Genomic DNA, 17,888 nt, shown 5'->3' with positions numbered 1-17,888 from the left:
GAGCCATGAGAGTGATCTGTCCAGAGTTTAGGTCTCTGACATTCATGTCCATCTTCATCACTAATCGATACACCAACCTTGCCCTGTCCAAACGAAATGCCAAAATGCAGTTTAAAAGCACAAATGAAAATGTAACTGCCAAAGGCAGTTATGCCTTATTTTTTGTAGTTTCGAATGCCTCGCTTAGCGCATCAACTTTCTAAGCGATCAAACATGACATTTAAGTTTCCAAACTCATGCGCTTAGTAGGCAAACTCGCTTAGCCCAATGCAAAAATTAAAATTTTCCAAAGAAGACTTTGGGCTTAGCGCGAAGAGTCACGCTTAGCAAGTTCTGCAACTCTGATTGGCCTGCAACTCTCGCTTAGCGGGCAGTGGCCGCGCTTAGCAAATAAACATGCTCCTTAAATGCAGTAGTGGGCTGCGCTTAGCACGGGCGGCTCGCTTAGCGCAATTCGGAAGAATTAAAATCTAGAGGATTTTTTGCACTTAGCGAGTCCGTGCGCTTAGCCCAATTCGAAAGAATTAAAATCCAGAGAAGTTTTTGGGCTTAGCGGGAAGAGATGCGCTTAGCGAGACCACTACAACCAATAATCAGGGTCCAAGGCGCTTAGCGCAGGAAGGAAAATCCACTTAGCGCGAGATGTGCGCTTTGCGAGTGGACTGCTGAAAAATTTTCTAAGTTAATTTTTCGTCCACTGCTTCAAAGAAGTTGTTCAACCCCTTTTATGCAATACAAAACATGCTTAAAATGATTTCATGCAACCACAAATAAACCAACTAAAAAAATGCAATGAAAATAGAATTAAAAAGGACTGAGTTGCCTCTGAGGAAGCGCTCTTTTAATGTCATTAGCTTGACGCGTGATACCTCAAGATTATAGAACAGTGGTTAATCTTTCAATGATTCCACCATGGTACAACTTTAACCTTTGTCCATTCACTACGCATGTTCTGTCTGGATTCTTAGATTGAGGGTCATAAAGCTCTACTGCTCCATATGGTCTGACTTCCTTGATGGTAAATGGTTCGGACCATTTAGATTTGAGCTTGCCAGGAAACAATTTCAGCCTTGAATTGAACAGCAACACCTGTTGTCCTGGCTGGAAATCCTTCTTTAGCAGCTTTTTATCATGATAAGTTTTAACCCTCTCTTTATACAGCCTTGAAGATTCATATGCAGTCAGTCTCATTTCTTGCAATTCCAAGAGTTGTAGCTTCCTTTGCTCTCTGGATGCAACTTCATCAAATTTCAGAAATTTTAAGGCCCATTATGCTTTATGTTCCATCTCCACTGGTAAGTGACAAGACTTGCCATAGACCAGTTGGAAAGGGGATAAGCCTATCGAAGTCTTAAATACAGTTCTATATGCCCATAAAGCATCATCCAGTTTGAGTGATCAATCCATCCTAGTTGAAGCTACAGTCTTTTCTAAAATCTTCTTCAATTCCGTATTTGATACTTCTGCTTGGCCATTAGTTTGAGGGTGATGCTACCTTGTGTGTTACATTATACTGCTTCAACACCTTCTATAGTTGATTATTGCAAAAGTGTGTGCCTCCATCACTGATTAAGATTCTAGGCACCCCAAATCGTGCAAAGATGTTTTTCTTTAAGAACTTACCTATGGTCTTAGCATCATTCTGTGGGGCGGCCGCTGCTTCAACCCATTTAGACACATAATCTACAGCCACTAAGATGTATTCATTTCCAAAGGACAAAGGGAAGGAACCTACAAAGTCAATCCCCCAGCAGTCAAAGACCTCAACCTCCATAATATTCTATAGAGGTTTTTCATTTCTTTTGGAGATTCCCCCCATCCTTTAACATTGATCACAATGCAACACATGCTGATGGACATCCTTGAATAGCGTTGGCCAAAAGAACCCAGACTGTAGAACCTTAGTTGTTGTCTTATCCCCACCATAATGGCCACCACATGGTGAGTTGTGACAGTGCCATAATATGTTCATGGCCTCCTCCATGGTCACACATCTTTGGTGAAGATTGTCAGCTCCGATCTTGAACAAGTGTGGGTCATCCCATATGTAAAATCAAGCATCATGGAGGAATTTCTTCCTTTGCTGCCAAGTTAGGTCCTTAGGGATGATTCCCGCTGCTTTAAAGTTGGCCATATCAGCAAACCAAGGTCTTTCATTCACTATGAACAGGATTCATCAGGGAATTCATCTCTGATCTCTGCTTCTTTTGAAGTGACTTCCTCATTAACCAATCGTGATAAGTGGTCCGCTACAACATTTTCAGACCCCTTTTTATCCCGAATAACCAAATCAAATTCTTGAAGTAGCAAGATCTATCTTATCAGTCGAGGTTTAGAATCAGCCTTGTTGAGAAAATATTTAATTGCTGCATGTCAGTGTAAATGATGACTTTTGATCCCACCAAGTAAGATCTGAACTTTTCAAGTGCATAGAAAATTGCCAACATTTCTTTTTCAATGGTGGCATAGTTAACCTGTGCATCATTCAAAACTTTGCTGGCATAATATATAACATGAAAGATTCTGCCTTTTCTCTGCCCAAGCACAACACCTACAACATAATCACTAGCATCACACATCAATTCAAACTCTTGCCCCCAATCTGGTGTTGTAATCACTGGAGCAGATACTAGTCTGGTCTTGAGATCATTAAATGCCTCCAAACATTCTCCATTAAACACAAACGCAGCGTCCTTGTTCAACAGATTGCTGAGTGGTTTAGCGACTTATTAGAAATCTTTTATGAATCTCCTATAAAACCCAGCATGTCCTAAAAAGCTTCTCATTCCCTTGAAATTTATTGGAGGGGGAGGGGGGTTTCACAATGACATCAATCTTTCCCTTGTCCTCCTTAATCCCCCTCACTGAAATTTTATGCCCCAACACTATGCCTTCTTGGACCGTAAAGTGACATTTCTCCCAATTAAGCACCAAATTAGACTTTTCACATCTCTATAATACTCTTTCCAAATTCGATAGACAACAATCAAAAGATGAGCCAAAGACAGAGAAATCATCCATGAAAACTTCGATACAATTCTCCACCATATCAGAAAAAATTGCCATCATGCACCTCTGAAACGTAGCCGGAGCATTACAAAGACCAAAAGCCATACGCCTATAAGCAAACATGCTAAACGGGCAAGTGAAAGTTGTCTTCTCTTAATCTTTGGGATCCACTGCGATCTGATTATAGCCAGAGTATCCATCCAGAAAATAGTAAAATGATTGCCCTGCAAGTCTTTCAAGCATCCGGTCCATGAAGGGAAGTGGATAATGGTCTTTTCGAGTAGCATCATTCAATTTCCTATAATCTATGCACATCCTCCATCTGGTGAAAATCCTTGTGGAAATTAGTTCATCTTTCTCATTTTTAATCACTGTCATACCCCCCTTCTTGGAACAACCTGCACATGGCTAACCCACGCACTATCTGAGATGGGATAAATGAGTCCTGCTTCCATCAATTTGAGTACTTCCTTGTGCACCTCTTCTTTCATGACTAGGTTCCGTCGTCTTTGGGGCTGCCTCACTGGCTTGTAATTAGCTTCCATATTAATTTTGTGCATGCAGTAAGATGGACAAATCCCTTTCAAATCAGAGATGTGCCATCCAATCACTGCTTTGTGCTTCTTCAAAATCTGCACCAGTTGATCCTCTTCTGCCTTCTTCAAGGAGCCGCTAATTATGACTGGTTTGACTTCATTGTCATCCAAGAATACATACTTCAAGTGTGCAGGTAAAGTCTTCAATTCCACTTTGGGTTTTTTTATTGGTCTACTGTTCTTCAATTCTTCAAACACAGTATGTCTAGCAGAATTTTCCTTTGCACCATTTATCTCTTCAATACAAGCTTGCGCTTCATCTTCCTTCTCCTTGGTCAGACATTCTACATGATTATTCAGTGCTTTTTCCAAAGGAGACTGTGGTACCATGGCTGTAGTTGCTAATTCTATCTCCCGTTCTACCTTCTCCACATCAAAACAGGCCTTCTGATCACTTGAGTGCTTCATTGCTTCAAATAAGTCGAATAAATTTTTTTGATCCTCCATACTCAGTTCTAATTTACCTTTCCCCATATCTACTACACAACTGGCGTTTGACATGAAAGGACGTCCCAAAATTATGGGAATTTCAGTATCCTCCTTTATATCCATAACCACAAAATCTGCAGGGAAAGTAATATGTTTAACTTTGACCAAAACATCGTTTATCACTCCATACGGCCTAGTGATGGAGCGATCAGCTAATTGTAGCGTCATTTTGGCTGGCATTATCTCCAACTCTCCCATCCTCCGACACATAGAGAGCGACATCAAATTTATGTTGGCTCCTAAATAAATAAAAGCCTTACCAACTGAGACTGCATCGATCGAGCAAGGTCTAGTGACACTGCCTGGATCTTTGTGCTTGGGTGGAAGGATGAGTTGAATCACAACACTACAGTTTCCTTCCACTACAATTGTGTCACTATGGGTATACTTGCTCTTTCGGGTTAACATATCCTTCAGAAATTTAGAGTAAAGTGACATCTGCTGTAAGGCCTCTCCGAAGGGCATGGTGATCTCTAGCTTCTTGAAGATGTCAAGAAAACGCATAAGATGTCTTTCTTTGTCCTTTCTAGAAGGCACCATTGGATATGGCACTTCTTTCCCCTCAGATGGAGCTACCTCTTTCTTCTTTTCTCTGGACTGCTTATTCTTATTCTTTTTCTTTTCATCTTTTTTATTTTTATTTTTTTTTTCAATTTTTTTAATTTTTTCTTTTTCTTCTTCTTTCTCTTTTTCTTTATTTTTCTCATCATTTATTTCATCCTCATTCTTGCTTATTGTTTTCTCATTCTCTTGGTCATCCTCTTCATCTACTATCTCCTCAAGTTCACAAAAATTGTCCTCCAATTTAGATGTTGGTTCAGTTACCAGCTGTTGTTTAACTCCATCCACTATCTTTTCATCCTTCTCTTCTTCAGCCTGTTGGATCAAGTGGTCTCGGAATAATTAAGAAGGGGGGGTTGAATTAATTATGAACGTGTCTTGACTAATTAAAAATCTATCCTTCTTAATGTTACTAGATTCAATTAGGCTTTTACTACTAAGTTAAGAAAGTAAAGAACAGAAATAGAAACTTAACCAAAAGTAAAAGCGATAATTAAAAGTACACAGTGGAAATTAAAGAGTGTAGAGAAAAAGAAGATAAACACAAGATTTATACTGGTTCGGCCACAAACGGTGCCTACATCCAGTCCCCAAGCAACCTGTGGTTCTTGAGATTTCTTTCAACCTTGTAAAATCCTTTACAAGCCAAAGATCCACAAGGGATGTACCCTCCCTTGTTCTCTTTGAAAAACCAAGTGGATTTACCCTCCACTTGAACTGATCCACAAGAGATGTACCCTCTCTTGTTCTCATTATAACAACCCCCAAGTAGATGTACCCTCTACTTGTACCACAAAGGATGTACCCTTCAATGTGTTGGGACAAAGAATTCTCAAGCGGTTAGTCCTTTGAATCTTTGTAAGCGGAAACAAAAGATATCTCAGGCGATTAGTCCTTTGAAATCTTTTGCTTAAGGGGAAGGGAAGAATCAAAAGAATTCTCAGGCGGTTAGTCCTTTGAATCTTTTGTAAGGGAGAAGAGAGACACAAAAGACTTCAGGCGGTTAGTCCTTCTGTTCTTTTGGCAAAGGGGGAAGAGAATGAAAAAGATGAATAACACAAGTTTTTGAACAAAGAACTTTTCTTGGAAGAGAAAGTGTTGATCAAAAACTTTTAGAAAGATGAAGAGAAATGAATCAGAAATTTCTGTAGAAAGAGTTGAAAGATATTGAAAGATTGATTGAAAGATAGTTGAAGGATGATGTTGAAAAAAGATTGATTGATTATTACTAAATTCATGCCATGGTCACATATATATAATCTCTTGATGACTCAAGTCAAAGTTTGTGACTTTTGAAAAAATCTTCAAAAATAAGTCACTTGAAGAATTGTGACTTTTGGAAATTTATTTTTCGACATCAGTCACTGGTAATCGATTACCATTAAGGTGTAATCGATTACACAACAACAGATGTGACTCTTCATTTTAAATTTTGAAAATTAAAATGTTTAGAAGCTTTGGTAATCGATTACAAGTATTGTGTAATCGATTACACAAGTTTAAAATGATTTGAAAATGTTTAAACACAAGTTGTAACTCTTGAAATTTGAAATCTTAACGTTTTAAAACATTGGTAATCGATTACTACCTTTTGGTAATCGATTACCAGAGAGTAAAACTCTTTGGTATTGATTTTATGAAAACTTCTTGTGCAACTCAATGTTTTGAAAAACTTTTTAGTACTTATCTTGATTGAGTCTTCTCTTGATTCTTGAATCTTGAGTCTTGAATCTTGATCTTGATTATTCTTGAATCTTGAATCTTGAAACTTGATCTTGAAACTTGATTCTTGAATCTTTTGGAATTTGCTTAACTCTTGATTCTTTGGCATCATCAAAATAACCTTGGAAGACATTGCTTCCATACAGCCATGGTTGCCATTTTTCCACGGGTCATCACAGCTTTACACTCTTCCTTTGGATTATTTTTTGTGTTGGCTCCAAATTTTGTGGAAGAGTTGTCAGCTATTTGTTTAACTAATTGTCCTACATGGATCTCCAAATTTTTAATGGCCGACTCAGTACTCTTGTGATTTGACATTGAAACCTACATGAATTAAGCAAGACTCTCCTCCAGCTTTGTTGTCCTCTCATAGAGGTTAGGCCCTTGTTGTGGTGGCCTATTTGATGGTCTACCCTGGTCTTTGTTGAATTGATTACCAAGGTGAGTCCTCCACTAATTTTGTTGCTGGTTGTAATGATGGCCATGTTAAAATCCAGAAAACCCACCTGTATTAAAATTTTGCCTTGGTTGGTTCCCCTTATAATTAACTTCATGTGTTGATTCTTCAATGGGAATACAACAACCTGATTCATGAGCTCCACCATAAAGTGTGCAACCTGCAACCTGCAAAACAAAAGAAGGTGAAGGCTGACTAACATGTAATTGAGTTGGTAGCTTACTCAGTATTTCTATTAAAGTCTTGAGTTGCTTGGACAAAAACTTATTCTGCACCAACAGAGCATCTTGTGATGACAACTCTAATAAACTCTTCTTGGTGGGATAATGTGTTCTATCACGCAAGATAGCATGATCATTAGCAACCATATTCTTAATTAGTTCCATGGCTTCTTCAGGAGTTTTAAGCTTTATTTTACCCCCCTGCAAAAGCATCTAAGAGCTGCTTAGATTGTGGCCTCAACCCTTCAATGAAAATATTCTGCTGTATGGGCTCAGAGAATCCATGAGTAGGAGTTTTTTGCAGCAAGCTACGAAATCTTTCTAGGGCTTCACTCAAAGATTCATCTGGGAACTGGTGAAAGGAAGATATGGTAGCCTTTCCCTCTGCAGTCTTAGACTCTGGGAAATATTTCTTCAGAAACTTTTCTATAACTTCATCCCAAGTACCCAAGCTATTACCTTTGAATAAATGCAGCCACCTCTTGGCTTCTCCAGATAGTGAAAATGAAAATAAGTTGAGCCTAACAGCATCTTTTGGCACTTCAGCAATTCTGACTGTGTTACAAATTTCAATGTAAGTTGCTAGATGTGCATAAGGATCTTCATTGGGCAAACCATGAAATTGATTGCCCTGTATAAGCTGAATCAAAGAATATGGATATGTGATATTCTGAGCTTGAACCTCCGGCCGCACAATACTAGTGAAAAATTGCGGCACACTTGTACTTGAGTAGTCTTCAAGGGTTACTCGTCTAGGTTGCTCATCAACCATTTTGTTGGCTTCAAGCAATGTTGTATCTGATTCCCTTGTTTCTGGAAAACTAGAAGATGACTCTGAAGACTGAGGTTCTTCAAGAATTGCTGCTGCTTCTATATCCTGCAAAAAATTTCTATGCCTTTCTGCTTTGTTCCTTCTACAAGTTGCTTCGATTTCCAAGTCTATTGGAACCAAATTACCTGTAGAGGACTTTCTATGCATACACAACTAAGCAAAAATAGCAGTTAACCAATTCCGAAGAAAAATAAATTTTGTAATAAACAAATATTCACAAAAACAAAACAACGAATCAAAGAATAAAGAATAAACACCTACAAACTGAACTAAACTTTTCCAAATAAAAAGAAGTTCCTCGGCAACGGCGCCAAAATACTTGTTCGCATCCTGGTACTACTTGTTAAAATTGGTCATGCAAAATCTAACCGGCAAGTGTACCGGGTCGTCAAGTAAATAATTAAAACAATGTGAACCGAGTATCGAACTCAGGGAACTTGTTTTACTTGGCAAAGCATCATTCAGTAAATAGGCATTTGTGTAAAGAATTGATTATCATGAAGTAAAAATAGAAGTAATTCTATTCTGCGTAAAAGCAGTAATTGTAAGCAAGTGAGTGTGAAAATAGATATGTAAAAGTGTTAGGTCCTTCTACTGAGATACTTGATGCAATTAGGGTTTTTCTCTACTTGAAATTATTTTTGTGTTTTATGCTGAAGGCACAAATACCAAACACTGATGTCTCGCGAGTTTGGCCTAATTTAAATTAAACTTCATTCTCAGATGTCTCTTGTTGAACTTAGCCTAACTGAACAACATTACAATTACAGCATGATAAAAACTAAATTACCGCACTTCGTGTTCGGAAGTTCGATAACCTAGCCCTGCCCTATCTAGTTCTAAGGATGCAGTACATTTGCCAATGCTAAAGCTCCTAACCTTACACACAAATGGGTGATCAAGCCACAAGCATGCATAACATAAGCACAAATAGAAACATTGAACACATAAAAACAACTTCAAATAGATAGTAATAATATTTACATCAAGTACTCAGCAGAATTTCCCAACAAAGGATTCTAGCCCTTTATTACAAGGGAGTACCTTTCACAAATAGGAGAAGGGTTTCAGAGAAAATACCATACTACAAAGCAGTGGGGATGTCTCCTCCACCTCTAGGAACCTAGGAATCACTCCTAAACCTCAAATCTACCTAAAAGTTAGGGTCTTTTTCTTCCTTGCTCAGCTTTTCCTCTGTTCTTCGTTCTGCACTAGGCTCACGTAGTCTATTCAGACCTTCTTCTCTTTCTCTGCAATTCAGGCTTAAAAAAGGCTTTTTGTCCGTGAAGGCGCGCTTAGCGTCATTTTTGCGCTAAGCACGAGTAAGTGAAATTTGGCTTAGCACCATTCTCGCGCTAAGCGCAGAAGAGACTATCTTCTCGCTGAGCGAGCTGATGACGCGCTGAGTGCGTGATGACATGGAAGATTCTCTTCAATATCCATCTCACTCGCTAAGCGGCTGATGTCTCGCTTAGCAATTGAGTCTCGCTAAGTGCACAGTCCAGGCTTAGCGAGACAACAACTTTTGCACCTTCAAAATTTTCTCCTTTTTACCTGGAATTGAAGTGAAATTTACATTAAATTCATATGGAAAGCTTCTACTGAGCAAATATAAAAACTAAACAAGAAATATTTACAATCCTACCAAAAAGAACCATAAGTTGGGAGAAATATATACCTTTTTGAAAACTTTTCTATACAAAAGTTAGTTGTAAAAAACAACTAACAGGAGGTTGAATAGATTCTTTTGAAAACTTTACCACTTAATTTCTTAATTCAATTAAAATTAGTACCCCTTCACAAATCAAGGTTTTCATGAATGATATGTTGAAGCAAGATCAACAACACTTAAAACAAATATATCCAAAAACCTTAGAAAACAAAGTTATATGACCCTTTCACATCAATACCATTACCAAGATTGAATAGAAAAACAAAAGTTTGGAGAAAAAGAGAATCAAACACAAGGTTTATATTGGTTCAGTCCCAGAAGGACCTACATCCAGTTGTTCTAAGAACCCTTAAAACTTTCACTAATAGAGAATCAAGTACAAACATTATGCACAAACAATTCCCTAATACTCTACTCTTCCCTTGAACCCTACAAGAGAAAGATGAAGAGTTTAAACCCTATCAACTTACAACTAAAACTTGATACCCTAATCATGATAAAAGAAAACTAGAAAGAATTCAGAATAAGATTGAATACACCTGAATGTGCAGATCCTAAAATCTTTATGTCTTTCTTTCTTTGCTTAAATCATGATGAAGAATGAATGAATCTTGATCATTGATCGAGGCCGTATCCGAATCAAATAAACATTAAAATGTAGTAACTAGGAAGTGATCCTAGGTCGTTTCCCAACGAGCAATGATAAACCAAATGTTCATAACAGATAATAGGAAATAGTAACAAATTGGGGAGGGTTGTTTGCTTTTGTGAATTAAATAGCGAGTAAAATTGAATTAGAAAAATATCATAATTAAAATACGTTGCTTCCCCTTGATTCTCAAGCAAGTCTCTTATCCTAGGTTGCGAGAATTTATCCTTTATCAGTTTAACCACTTAATCCAACCCTAAATTAAATTACTAAGCGAAATTTAACATAAGACATTCATTATGTGATTAAGCAACACATACACCAATTACTCATAAACGATCATTAAGCACGAACGTAAATTAAGTGCAGAGACAATTAATCAAGCACTAAGCATGTATGAATTAATAGCAACAAATTCGGCGTAATTAGTGAAGAGGAAAAACTGAACAGAATTTAACAGTAATAATAGAACCTCAAAGAGAACTGCGCTTGATCCTCAAGAGAAAGCAACGCTGGGGACTTATCCTTCCATAAATCAATAGATAACGAACTTATAAATTGAAGAACAAAATTTTATTGCTACTGGAATTGCAAAACGAAAAAAATGTTTCAAAGAAAAAGCCTAAAACTAAAAAACAAAAATAGGGGAGAGAGAAGAGAGCAGAGGGCTAAACTAGAACCTTGGTGCTGCTATATAGTTTTTCAACCCCAAAGCTTACCAATCTGTTTTAAATCCAAGTCCATAAATAAAATAAAATAAAATCTAGATAAGATAAGATCTAGATGAGATCAAATCTAAATAATATCTATATAAGATAAGATCTAATTTTGTAGAATAAAATAGTTTTCCCTCTTCAAGTCCAAGCCCAATTCTGGATTCAAGCCCAATATTTCATTAATTCCTGAAATTAGATTAAAAACATCAAATTAGCTGAATGGGCCCAAATAATAAAACTGTCTAATTAATTTGACAATTAAGACTAATCAGTACTTAAAATGGTCCAAAAAGGGTTAAGAAATATGAGAAAATAATGGCACATCAATCATCATGAATCTCTTGTTGAAAATGCAGAGTTCTTCTCTCAGATGACTCTTGGAAAGTATTTCCAAAAGATTAGATTGAAAACATAGTCACTAATGAGAATGATCAAGAAAAGGTATATATATATATATATATATATATATATATATATATATATATATATATATATATATATATATATATATATATATATATATATATATATATATATATAAAATTGAAAAACAGATTTAATTGACTATCATAAGGAGTAATCGATTAATGTGTCAAAATCCTTCTTGATCTGCATTTTTCAAAAACTTGTTAATTAATTATAGAAATGGGGCAATCAATTATCTTGTTTCTTAGGGAGCTTATCAAGCTTCTTTGTTTTCTAGAATAATCACTTATCAACTCTGGTAATCGATTATTTCTAAACACAGAGAGCTTTTAAGTTTCAAGACACAACCTAATCTCTTAAGTAGGGAGTGGTAGCACTTGGCACTGTGGTTGGCAAGCTTCACCTCTATCCAATCTTGACGAATTCAAACATGATCAACACAGTGATCCTTGTAAGACCAAATAAAGGAAACATCAACTAGACTTCCTCCAAATGGACAAATCGTATCAATAACTAGCCCTACTTGTGGCTTTAGCTGTTGCTATTGTTGTCACACGTTATCACAACACACACATTCCGACGCAGTCACACTACGGCTTCTCTCATATGCATTTTCCCCTAGATGCAAGGGGACTTCATAGGGGAGTCATGTCCAGTAACATACAATATATATTTCGTGTGAGCCATGATACGAATGAAATAAAGTGAAAAAAATAAGTCAATAATCCTTAATAATAAACAATTATACTTAACTAAGAAAATAAAATTAAAAACATTACATTTGTCTAAAAAAATAATAAACATGAACAGATTTATGAATTGAAAATAAAAAATTTAACTAAGAAAAAAATAATACACATTTTAAAAAAAAATGGATTTAGAAAACCATAATGAAATTGTGATGAAACACACAATGGAATCATGATTTTGTTGTGGTTTTCTAAACCCAAAAAAATAGGTAATCGAATTGTGATTTCGTTGCGTCAAAATACACAACGGAAACACAATTATGCTACCTATTTTTTTCAAGAAAAAAATATAAATGAAATTCAGATTTCATTGTAGATAAGTTCACAATGGAATCACGATTTCATTGAACGCAAATTATATAGCGAAAAAAGGTACCTCGGAATATTTGGAGAAAGAGAGGGAGAAAAGTTGGTAAACGAAGAATAGGGGTTAGGAAGGAGAGCAGTTGAGGAAGGGAAGGAGGAAGGTTGCGAAGGAGAATAGTTTAGAAGGAGAAGGGTTGGGGAAGAGAGAAGAGGAAGTAGGGTGTCAGGAAGGGAGACAAGGGAGAGGGAAGAGTGAGCGGTGGAGAATTTGAAATGGGCAAAAATGGAATTTTCACTGGAGGTAAAGGCCAAAAGCAAATTTGGTAGGGGCCAAAGTAAATACCATACTTGGATAGAGAAAGTGTATCCAAGGGAGATGAGGGGAGTGTGTTTACTTACATGGACAATTTAGGAAAAATAAAATAAAAAGAAGATTGTACTAGTAAAAGACGAAAGTGTAAATAGAAACTACCTTTAATTATAATTAGGACTTAAAATTATTGCAGAAAATCAGCATAGATGGAGTCAAGAATGAATGAAAATTGAAAAACTTTACCCTATTTAGGAAAAGTCTTTATACATTATTTTTTTATACTTTCGGAATGACTTTTTCAAAAGTATAAAAGTATACTTTCGAAAATGTCTTTTCATAAGTACAAAAATATAATTCTAAAAAGGCCTTTTCAGTAGTATAAAAAAATAGTATATTCCAGAAAACCCTTTTCAAAAAGACAAAAATATACTTTTGGAAAAGACCTTTATAGGTTAGGGTCAATTTTTAATCCTTTCTTTTGTTCCTGACCCCATTTGTGGCTTTGCGCTTTCCTTCTTGCATTAGGGTGGTTGATGGTGGTGTAAGGTGGTTGTGGCGGTGGTTTTGGGTCGATGGTGGTATTGGGTGGAGGCGAGGCTTCAGAGAGATGGGTATTTATGTCCATTCAGGAATGAAAAAGCGAGGTGCATAAATAAAAAGCCCAAATAATAACTTTTATGTCCAGTGAAAAATGGAATTTGCGGGAAAGAAAGATCCATTTCAAAACCCAATAAAGACAATTGCTTTGTGCACTCAACATTTTTGTGTATGAATCATACGGATTACAAATCTATATCCCCAATTTTTTTAAAAAAATATTTTTAATGTTTTTTTAATAAATTTAGTTATAGTTTTTTTATAATGATTACATTAAGTAGATTTCTGATTTTCGCCTTATTACAATTAATTTTGGTCTAATAATATATTTTTTACATATATCAATTTGAAATAAAAATCATCGGTTTTAAAAAAATTTATATGCAAAAGAATTAATTATTAGATCAAAATTAATTGTCATAAAATTTATTATGAAAACTTATATGTGCATTAAATATACATTAAAAATTTTAGTGTTATTTATAACAACATTAATTATTTTATAATATAATTAGTTTAATTGGTTAGAGCGTTATGTTAATAATGCAAAAGTCATAGGTTCAAGTCCTGCATGAGCAACCATTATCGGATTCACAATTCATATAATTTATACGGATTGTGAATCCATACGTTTATTAGCAAAAGTACTTTTGAAATTTACAAAAATTTATTAGGTGCATAAGAAAAATGTTTGGTGCAGGAAGCAATTGCCCCCAATGAATTTTCAAGCAAATACACAATGGGTGATGAATGGACCGATAAGATAACCTTATCCATCAATTTCCAATAGGAAAGCTGCCACGTCAGATACAGGCAAATATGCTGAAAATTTCTACCTCTCATTCCACTTCTGCCACCACCACCATATCTCTCAATACACGTTAACATATCCAACCCATTTCATCGCTCTTCACATAAACTTCAAGCGAGCAAACAAACAACTAGCAAGGGAAGAAAGAAACTACAGAAAAGAAATGGCTTCCACTTCTGCAGTTTCAATGGCTATGCCAGTAACTTATGCTAGCCAGAAGAGGGTGGTGCCTAGCTCGGATGCATTCTTCAAGCCACTGCCTCTACGGTCTTCCAAGGCAGTGACAGCATCAAAACTCAATGGAAGGTTTCAAGTGAGGGCCTCCATGAAGGAGAAAGTTGTGACGGGGCTCACCGCAGCTGCATTGACAGCTTCAATGATGGTTCCTGATGTGGCTGAGGCTGCCGTTACACCTTCTCTCAAGAACTTCTTGCTCAGCATCGCGGCAGGTGGAGTTGTTGTTGTTGCCATTATTGGTGCTGTGATCGGTGTTTCCAATTTCGATCCCGTCAAGCGTAGCTGATGGAGTTCTGAGGCACTGTGTTTTATTTATTTTTTTGTTACCTCTTATCATGATATGTATCTTTAATGTAATGTTCTTCAGAAATGAAGTGAACCCTCTGATGTGTGTACTAATATGTGACTCTTATGCTCCACTTGAGCAGAAGCTTTTCAATGCTTAAAATTGTAATTTTTGTTTTGACCCATTATAGAAATAGTTAATTACGTGTTTATACTGCACGGGAACGAAATTTAGTAGCAGACCAATCATAGATTACATTTTGAAATAATTCATCTTTAAGGAACGTTCTAGAATACCAAGTATAAATATAACTGACAGCAAATTAGAATGAATCAGATAGTAGGAGTAATGGTGATTGATAATTCGACAATAGTGTGATCACACGGTAACATGAGGTAACACAGGGAACAATGAATATATCCTGTGTGATATAAAGACATATATCCACACGCACACACAAAACAAGAAACAGAAGTTTCAAACTTGAATTGATACTATCTAAATGACACAGTAACTCACAGTCACTAATGTGCAATGACCGATTCCATGTAAAGTTTGAATACTAATACTAATAGGTATGGCTTATCGTACTAAAAGAAGCTGAAACCAAGCTACGATTACTGCCTACAAAACTTGGAAATCGTATCAAGCATGTATCTACTCTCTGAAGAGTAGTTCACCTTATCAGCCTTGACCACAGTAATCTTCACCTTCTGTTCATCGCCGTATAATTCCTCTTTGATTTTCAGCCTAAACATGAACTGGTTGAAGAGTCGGCTCTTGATTATTTCTCCAAACTTCTCATCATCCTGCTCTTCATGTTTCAAAAAGTACAGATCCTTTGCTGAGTAATCCATAATCTCTTCCCCTGCTTCTTGGAAAGCAGTTACCCAAGCTAATCCTGTGCCATCAAGAATTTGAACTTGGAGAAGGTATCGGTAATCACACTCCTCAAATTCTTGGTTGCATCTATCACATTGCCACCTGGTGTTTCCTAGCCTAGTCACTTTCTTATTGCACTGTCGATCTCCAATCATCAGAGGGCAAGCTGTGTAACAAAATGTATCTGTCTTGATGAATAATATAGCAGCCCTTACTGTTATCCAGTCTGGCTTGTCTGACCGCCCTAGACCTTCATCCTTGATTTGAGACACAGTTTTGCGGACCTCATTCTTCAATGCTCCGGGAATAATGTCCTTAGAAATCGATAAGGAGGCAGAATCTTTTCCTACCAGTTCAAACCATTCTCTTAAGCTATGAGCCTCAGGAAAATCAGGATTTATGAAAAGCTGCGTGGTAGAAATAGAACCTATCGACTTTCCACTAAAATCATTCACCTTCCCAGTTTTGACTGCTAAAATTGGGAAAAATCCAGCATCCACCATGTCTTGAAGCTGTTGTCCTTCCCTGTTGCAGAATTCGCCCCACAGTGTAAGTTCAACACTACTGCCAGAACTGTCCTTCAGACTCAAAATTCTTCTCTGGGTTTCCATTCCATTCTTCCTCAAGATGGGAACTGAAGGATTCACAGATGTCACTACCCCAATAACATCAAGGATGGAGTTATTGTCAACATTCTCAATGTCACTAATAGGCCTGAAGGAGAACTGCTGTCTAGGTATAGAACCATCCTCGTCTGGGCAGAGCTCAACCATTGAAGATGATTCCAACAAAATTTCCCATTCATTCTTCAAATGGTTGAAATTCTTCTGAGCAGGTTTCAAGCTACCTTTGGATATCATGTAAACTTTACCAACCTCAATTACATTATAGAAGCGGTCAACAACAGCATTAAAGCATGTTACTCGTATTTCACCTCCATCAGAATCAAGGAGATCAAATGAGAAGACTTTCCCATCACCACGAGCATTATTATAGCGGCGCAGATCCCCTTTAGCAGTTACCCTTGCCTTGATAGCCCACCGACCCTGATACGGATTTAAAGCAGCTATAGGAATGATGCGTGCTGGTGCCTCATTTTTCACAACTGGCCCACGGCCTTTGTAAAGTGGAGGTGGTTGGTATGGAGGTTGAATAGTTGGCCTGAAATTCTGCGTGTTATTGTGACTTGCATTTTGACCAGCAGAACTATTATTACTATTATAACTCCTGGGCAAATTCTCAACAGTGCTATCAGCTGAAGCTGAATCTGAAGCTCTCACTGTTGGTATATCAGAATCCATATATGGCTTTGGATTCCCAATGATCTCAAACTCATCCATTATAGTTTCCATGTTTAGAATCACAATAATCCTGTGTGACAAAACAGTAAGTCGATTAATTAATTAATTTTACATGATTAACCTAAAGTTGAAGATGTAAGATTCAACCAGCAACATGTTTTTTATTCTTCAGCATTCATTAATACGCAAACACATTTGGTCTCTAAGAACTATATGCTAACTAAGGTTTTGCCAATCTTCAATTAGGTCGCAATTGCATTTCTTCATTCACAAGAAGCTAAAACTCACGTAACATAAAATTCAACCGTTTCTCTTTCTTAATTCGAACTGTCAGGATTAAAGTAACATTAGTTCGAACAAAAGCAGAAAAACTGAAATTGACATGAATATTCACAATAGCAACAACATTAATTCGAACATGATTGCAGAAATTACTTGCGGTTCTTGAGAGGAGTGCATATATAATCGAGAAGCTGAACAACCGAACCCTTCTGAACTCGACCGGTTCGGACTCGGTCGTTGAGCTGAGTTGCGAGCATCGCGTGGTGAGAGAAAACGGCGTCGGATAGCAGAAGACGGTACCTCTGCTGCTGCTGCTGCGAGTTGTTGCTATTGGAGACTAGCGCCACGTCCAGAACCTGAACCAGCGGTTTCGCGTTCACGTCGCCACCGATTATCGCCGGGATCGCGTTTGCCGTGAGATTCAGCGACATTCTCCCTCCGATTGTGGATTTTCCCAAACAAACTCGTTACCCAAAATGGAAAGAGAAAACGAGGGAGATTGGGAGTCGTTCTGCAAGGAGCGAACAACAATAAAATAAAAAGGACTTGTATTCATGATTAATTTGTCAGCATTTTTTACATATTTATTGAGTAAAACTGAATTTTTCATTTTTTATGGATAAATTTGTATGTTTCTTATATTTTTTTAAAACGAATTTGATTATTTATTTTAAAATATGATATTTAATTTTTTTAAAATTTCTATTGATTTTATAATTTTAAAAGAAAAAAGTCTAAGAGAAAAAAATTATATAATAACTAAAATTAATAACA

General features: G+C 36.7%; 2 protein-coding genes across 2 annotated transcripts; one reads left to right on the top strand and one right to left on the bottom strand.

Moving 5' to 3' along the window:
- Positions 1–14,170: 14,170 nt before the first annotated feature.
- LOC114387529 lies at positions 14,171–14,860 on the top strand. Its single transcript, XM_028347728.1, has one exon. The coding sequence runs from the start codon at positions 14,290–14,292 to the stop codon at positions 14,647–14,649; it is 360 nt and encodes a 119-aa protein (XP_028203529.1). The 5' UTR covers positions 14,171–14,289; the 3' UTR covers positions 14,650–14,860.
- A 101-nt stretch (positions 14,861–14,961) lies between these two features.
- LOC114387528 (replication protein A 70 kDa DNA-binding subunit A) lies at positions 14,962–17,654 on the bottom strand. The gene is made up of 2 exons (XM_028347727.1): positions 17,268–17,654; positions 14,962–16,902 (listed from the first exon to the last, which is right to left on the bottom strand). The coding sequence occupies exons 1-2, from the start codon at positions 17,543–17,545 to the stop codon at positions 15,267–15,269; spliced, it is 1,914 nt and encodes a 637-aa protein (XP_028203528.1). The 5' UTR covers positions 17,546–17,654; the 3' UTR covers positions 14,962–15,266.
- Positions 17,655–17,888: the final 234 nt, after the last annotated feature.

The sequence above is a fragment of the Glycine soja genome, chromosome 15 (assembly GCF_004193775.1).
Source record: "Glycine soja cultivar W05 chromosome 15, ASM419377v2, whole genome shotgun sequence".
NCBI lineage: Eukaryota > Viridiplantae > Streptophyta > Magnoliopsida > Fabales > Fabaceae > Glycine > Glycine soja.
This window is presented reverse-complemented; position numbering and strand designations above follow the sequence as displayed.

Bases quoted from the DNA above. Each gene is read 5' to 3' on its own strand.
- LOC114387528 (XM_028347727.1), bottom strand. From the start codon at position 17,545: ATGTCGCTGAATCTCACGGCAAACGCGATCCCGGCGATAATCGGTGGC. The intron at 16,903-17,267 runs GTAATTTCTGCA...TTTGTCACACAG, and splicing joins ACTCCTCTCAAGAACCGCAA to GATTATTGTGATTCTAAACA.
- LOC114387529 (XM_028347728.1), top strand. From the start codon at position 14,290: ATGGCTTCCACTTCTGCAGTTTCAATGGCTATGCCAGTAACTTATGCT.